Below are 6,733 nucleotides of genomic sequence, written 5' to 3'. Positions count from 1 at the left end.
GTACCCAGGGCCAGGAAGCCGTGGGGTTAAAGGGGCTGTCATTCGGGGTCCCTCGCAACGGCGATTACTATCTTATTACCCCTCCCGTCGACCCCTTGTCCCTTTGCTTGAAAAGGGGGGGGGGAGAGGAACCGGTGGAGGAATTCCCATTCCTGTATATCCCCCCACCCCAACACAAACCACAACGTCATTGCGTGTCCCCAAATCCCTTTCCAACTGGGGGTGTCTCTCCTCTCCTCCCTTTCCATGTTCTTCCTCTGGGAGAGGAAGATTTTAAGTTAACAGGAGTTTTATTTCAAGATGTAAGGACCTTCCTCAGAGTCTGTCATCTGCGCGTTTTGTACCTGCATGACGATATGTTCTACTCAGGTGACGAAGCTTTTGATTGGTTTTTACCTTATGACGTCATGTTTTCATCCCTGTCTGTTTGTCTGTCTGTGATCAGGATATCTCACAAAGTTGTGGACTACTTGTAACAAAACTTGGTGGATGAGTTGGTTGGACGATGAGCACAAGCTGATTAGATTTTGGTTCAGGTCCGAATCCAGATCCGGCCTATCGGTGGATACAAAACATAAACTGTTCATGTATGGCGCAGGTATACGCTCAACCGAGTTCCGTTCTAGTTTCGTGCTTTGTACTTATTTCCTGTTGTCGCCAGTCACGTCTAACTGACCCTAACAGTGTAACACGCTATCTGTAAACCTACCTACCTTAGCTTAACTCCACGATGCAGATTGGACCTTCACATAGACTAATTAAAAAAAGATTAATTTGGGAGTCCACCAAGTCATCAAACCATGGTTGGTAAACTAAATGTCCACCTGAAAGTTTCCTCAATTAATATAAAATTGTATTAGCAAAGTAAGAGCGTTCTTGATTCATGACCTGAAAATGTTTTTCCTTGTGGTTTAGATCTGAACAGAGCCTCAAGGACCAACCGCACAGGAGCGTGTCCCTCGAGAGCCAACCGCACGGGCGCGTGTCTCCCGAGAGCCAACTGCACGGGCGCGTGTCTCCCGAGATCCAACCGCACGGGCGCGTGTCTCCCGAGATCCAACCGCACGGGCGCGTGTCCCCCGAGATCCAACCGCACGGGCACGTGTCCCCCGAAATGCAACTGCACGGGCGCGTGTCTCCCGAGATCCAACCGCACGGGCGCGTGTCCCCCGAGATCCAACCGCACGGGCACGTGTCCCCCGAAATCCAACCGCACGGGCGCGTGTCCCCCGAGATCCAACCGCACGGGCGCGTGTCCCCTGAGATCCAACCGCATGGGCGCGTGTCCCCCGAGATCCAACCGCACGGGCGCGTGTCCCCCGAGAGCCAACCGCACGGGCGCGTGTCCCCCGAGATCCAACCGCACGGGCGCTTGTCCCCCGAGATCCAACCGCACAGGCACGTGTCCCCCGAAATCCAACCGCACGGGCGCGTGTCCCCCGAGATCCAACCGCACGGGCGCGTGTCCCCCGAGATCCAACCGCACGGGCGCGTGTCCCCCGAGATCCAACCGCACGGGCGCGTGTCCCCCGAGATCCAACCGCACGGGCGCGTGTCCCCCGAGATCCAACCGCACGGGCGCGTGTCCCCCGAGATCCAACCGCACGGGCGCGTGTCCCCCGAGAGCCAACCGCACGGGCGCGTGTCCCCCGAGAGCCAACCGCACGGCGCGCGTGTCCACCGAGAGCCAACCGCACGGGCGCGTGTCCCCCGAGAGCCAACTGCACGGGCGCGTGTCCCCCGAGATCCAACCGCACGGGCGCGTGTCCCCCGAGATCCAACCGCACGGGCGCGTGTCCCCCGAGATCCAACCGCACGGGCGCGTGTCCCCCGAGATCCAACCGCACGGGCGCGTGTCCCCGGAGATCCAACTGCACGGGCGCGTGTCCCCCGAGATCCAACCGCACGGGCGCGTGTCCCCCGAGATCCAACCGCACATGCGCATGTCCCCTGAGAGCCAATCGCACAGCGCGCGTGTCCACCGAGCGCCAAACACTTGGGCGCGTGTCCCCCAAGAGCCAACCGCACGGGTGCGTGTCCCCCAAGAGCCAACCGCACGGGTGCGTGTCCCCCAAGAGCCAACCGCACGGGTGCGTGTCCCCCAAGAGCCAACCGCACGGGTGCGTGTCCCTCAAGAGCCAACCGCATGGGTGCGTGTCCCCTAAGAGCCAAGCACACGGGTGCGTGTCCCCCAAGAGCCAACCGCACGGGTGCGTGTCCCCCAAGAGCCAACCGCACGGGTGCGTGTCCCCCAAGAGCCAACCGCACGGGTGCGTGTCCCCCAAGAGCCAACCGCATGGGTGCGTGTCCCCCAAGAGCCAACCGCAGGGGCGCGTGTCCACCGAGCGCCAACAGCACGGGCACGTGTCCGCCGAGCGCCAACCTCACGGGTGAGTGTCCCCCGAGCGCCAACATCACGGGTAAGTGTCCCCCCAGCGCCAACCTCATGGGTGAGTGTTCCCCGAACGCCAACCTCACGAGTGAGTGTCCCCCGAGAGCCAACCGCATGGGCGCGTGTCCCCCCGAGCGCCAACCTCGTGGGTGAGTGTCCCCCGAACACGAACCTCATGGTGAGTGTCCCCCGAACACGAACCTCATGGTGAGTGTCCCCCGAACACGAACCTCATGGTGAGTGTCCCCCGAACACGAACCTCACGGTGAGTGTCCCCCGAACACGAACCTCACGGTGAGTGTCCCCTGATAGCCAACCGCACGGGAGAGTATTCCCCGAGAGCCAACCGCACGGGAGAGTGTCCCCCGAGCGCCAACCGCACGGGAGAGTGTCCCCCGAGCGCCAACCGCACGGGAGAGTGTCCCCCGAGCGCCAACCGCACGGGAGAGTGTCCCCCGAGCGCCAACCGCACGGGAGAGTGTCCCCCGAGCGCCAACCGCACGGGAGAGTGTCCCCCGAGCGCCAACCGCACGGTAGAGTGTCCCCCGAGCGCCAACCGCACGGGAGAGTGTCCCCTGAGCGCCAACCGCACGGGAGAGTGTCCCCCGAGCGCCAACCGCACGGGCGAGTGTCCCCCGAGCGCCAACCGCACGGGCGAGTGTCCCCCGAGCGCCAACCGCACGGGCGAGTGTCCCCCGAGCGCCAACCGCACGGGCGAGTGTCCCCCGAGCGCCAACCGCACGGGCGAGTGTCCCCCGAGCGCCAACCGCACGGACGAGTGTCCCCCAAGCTACAACTGCACAGGCGCGCTCCCCCTTTCCCTCCCCCCTCCCCTCGAGTGCCAACCACACGGGAGCGTTTCCCTCCCCTGCCCTCCTAAACGAGCACCAACCTCACCGGCGCATTTACCCCGAGCGCCAACCACATCAGCGCTTGTCATCAGAACACCAACTGCATCACCGTGTATCCCCAGAACTCCAACCACACCTGAGCTCCAACTACACGATGCGGTTGGCGCCCCCAAGCGCCAACCGCATCGGCCTGTGTACCTCGAGCTCAAACCATATGGGATGCAAACTGCCCCGAGAGCCAACCGCAGGGGCACACCACTCCATACAATACATGTGTACGAAACGCACATTTGCCCTCCACAATGCCCCACCTGCACACACCGCACTCAATTACCACAAGCTTTTCCCTTCATTCTTAGTGTATGTGATGAAGCATAAGGATTTGTAGCAAATTGCTTCTTGAAGCCATAAATTGCCTTCGAGCTGGATTCCAAATTAAACCTCTCTGCTGCCAGCGTGATGACTTCGGTTGATCGCGTTGAGCGCTCGCTTTTATTCACTGGATGTGGTTGTGCGATGGATTTCGTTCCACATGATGTTTGATTTTGATTTCACTTTTGCTTTAATGATATTCCATGGTAAACCGTCGCGCATTTTCAGTTTTTCGACGTGATACGTATTGCCCCAGACGGCATGATTCTTTCATTCGTGTGATGATGTTGATATTTCCAAAAAAGGATAATGATCTGGTCCTGCAGAGTGGGAAAACAAAAGCTGCTGCAGGCCTCATTTGCAACCTAACTAGCTGATCCTGCAATGCGGGAAGCTGAAATGGTTTGCCACAAAAATCAAATAAATCAAAGTGTGGCAGAGCGTGATGTGCATCATGTCAAAACAAACACACGTTTGTCCATGGCGACACATTTTTGGTGTTTATGCATGCCGTTGAGCTGACGGACCACACCAGGTACCTTCATTGAGGCAAGATGGTTTGTAAATACCAATGTCTGATCCATATTGAGCTGATTTGAAACTTCTTTTCGTTAGAAGACATTTGCTTGGTTCTGGAAGAGGTTAGTTTCGTTTTTTCAAGCAATTGATGGTGTTTAATTTTTGTTTTGGTAGAATGGTTGTTTGAGGCGCACCAGTCGTAAGGGTTCAGCTTTTTTTCATATGGATCTATTTTGATTTGTCGTGCCTTTCTGCCTTGTAGATTACAGATCTTTGCGGTGCAAAAAGGTTGGGGTACTTTGGTAGGAGCCAGTTTTATATCGCTCTCAAGTTGATAGCTGTGGCCCAGGCTGGACTGCCGGTTCGTCTGGAAAGCATTGGGACAGGTCAGCCCAACCTCCGCCCACCTTCCCCCAACACCTCCTTACTTGCCGATCTTGTTTTGACTAACGATGCTTTCGCCTGAATTGCAGTGCACGAACTACCCAGATTTAACATTGCTCCAAGCGAGGTGGAGTCGTGGCACGCGGTGCAGGGTCACTATGAGCATGAAGGTCCGCTGGGACCGTATGGCTCTGCTGCTGTCCTCCCACCACCTCCGGGGCGGGTTTACAACAAGAAACTGCACAACGCACAAGAGCTTCCAAGCGCTGTGCCTGCCACGACCCAAAGGATCCTGGAGAAGCAGGTGGAAAACAGCAACGTGAAGTGGTCGCAAGACCCTCTCGGATCTCCGATTGATAATGTTCGCTTGTAGTTTTCCACGGCGATCATGGCGTGAATGTCGGCAATGCTCGGATGCATGTCCATCTTGGCCGGTCCTGAGGCACGCCTGCTGTTCGGTGTCGTTGATGGAATTGCTCTGGTATTCATTATACAGGGTGTTTCAAAATAGATGGAACCCATTAACATGATAATAATTTATTACTCAGACAAGAAACTCCAAAAAAGATTACATTTCCTGGAAGCTGATATGATAACAATTAAAAAACTGAAGATTTGAGGTCTCGAGCTCAAAGGATACATTTATTAGAGCACATGTTCCAAATGACCGCCTTTGCGCCTTAGACACACTTGAAGCCGACGAGCGAAGTTGTCAATCACCCTGACACACTCTTCCTTCCTGATGGCACGAATCTTCTGGGTGATGGCCACTTTCAGTTCAGAAATGGATTGAGGACGATTCTCATACACGTGGTCCTTCAAGAACCCCCAGAGATAAAAATCTGGGGGGGTTCAGATCGGGTGAATGCGGAGACCACTCGGGTTCGCGGCGCCTGCTGATCAGCCGATCAGGGAATCGGTGGTCCAGCCACTCCATCGTGATGTTGGCTGTATGTGGAGTTGCCCCATCTTGTTGGAACCATTGCACATCTCGATTCACGCCACGACGTCTCCCAAGTCCCCTCCAGAACTTGTTGAGCACCACAATGTAACGCTCCTTTGTGACAGTGACTGCCTCCTCGTCTGCGTCTTCAAACCAAAACGGTCCGATTATGCCATGTTTTGAGATGGCCACCCAGGCCGTGCATTTCACAGAGTGCAAGGGCCTCTGAAGCACCTCGTCTGGGGCTTGTGTGCCCCAGAACACATTGTTCTTGCTATTGACATGCCCACAGAGCAAGAAGTGTGCTTCGTCGCTGAACCAAACATCATCAAGAAAGTCAGGATCCTCTTCGATCTTGTTCTCGAACCACCGGCACATCACAACACGTTTTGCCATGTCAGCTGGTGTGAGTTTATGCTTGATCTGGATCTTGTATGGGTACAGCTGAAGATCCTTGATCAAGATTCTTTGCACTGACGCACGTGAAAGACCCAGCTCTTGGCTACGTCTTCGGATGGACTTTTTCGGGCTCCTTCCGACAGAATGTCTCACCGCATTCACATTGTCAGGAGATCTTGCAGTCAGCTTCCTGCCAGAACTGGGTGTTTCTGCCTTCTTGTTGAGGTTGTTTACTGATCCAGTGGCTTGAAATTTGTGTGCCCAACGATAAATTTGGTTTTTCTGGGGATAGTTGTTGAAGTTGAACTTCCTGCGAAATTTTGCTTGCACCGTTTTGAATGATTTCGTCTCCAAATAAGTAGTGACGCAAAATATTTTTTCCTCCTTTGTCCAAGGCATTTTGATTGATAATTATTTGTTGTTATGGTCTCCTCTCTTCAAATCTGAAAAAAAAGAACAAGAACATTAATATTGGCAGAATTATTAGCAGTGACATGGGTTCCATGTATTTTGAGACACCCTGTATCAGATGCTCTCTGCACGTGAAAGTCTGTCGCTCATTACGACTTGGCTCTACTATTGCTATCCGCAGCCTCCGTTGGGAGGATGTCAATATGTCGCTCTGCGTGTCGGACATTTAGAGGTTTTGCCATTTGGTCGAACCTGAATTGTGCTTTTGTGTTTGTCCTCTATCTCTTTGCAGTAGTTGCTGCTTTGGCAGTTTTGTCTCTTTCGAGTTACGTTGTGTTTTTTGAAGACTTTAGTTGACGTTTTGAATTAGATGTCAATAGTCCCGAGGTTCTCAAAACAATACTAATCCTTATTAATGGGTCAAATCATACAAATGAGTGTTTATACGAGGGTAATGTGTTT

At 54.6% G+C, this 6,733-nt stretch overlaps 1 protein-coding gene across 4 annotated transcripts in view; it reads left to right on the top strand.

Annotated features, from left to right (window-relative positions):
• Nucleotides 1-6,733, top strand: part of LOC137439794 (ralBP1-associated Eps domain-containing protein 1) — a 35,736-nt gene that overhangs the window by 244 nt on the left and 28,759 nt on the right. For all 4 annotated transcript variants that reach the window (XM_068135891.2, XM_068135889.2, XM_068135890.2 and 1 more), the window contains exons 2-3: nt 4,397-4,520; nt 4,608-4,822. In XM_068135891.2, the coding sequence (XP_067991992.2) occupies nt 4,397-4,520; nt 4,608-4,822 (339 nt within the window). The remainder of the gene's footprint in view (nt 1-4,396; nt 4,521-4,607; nt 4,823-6,733) is intronic.

The sequence above is a fragment of the Myxine glutinosa genome, chromosome 14, assembly GCF_964187855.1.
Source record: "Myxine glutinosa chromosome 14, kmMyxGlut1.1, whole genome shotgun sequence".
Classification (NCBI taxonomy): domain Eukaryota; kingdom Metazoa; phylum Chordata; class Myxini; order Myxiniformes; family Myxinidae; genus Myxine; species Myxine glutinosa.
Note: the sequence above shows the minus strand (reverse complement) of the source record. Positions and strands in the feature narration are given on the sequence as shown.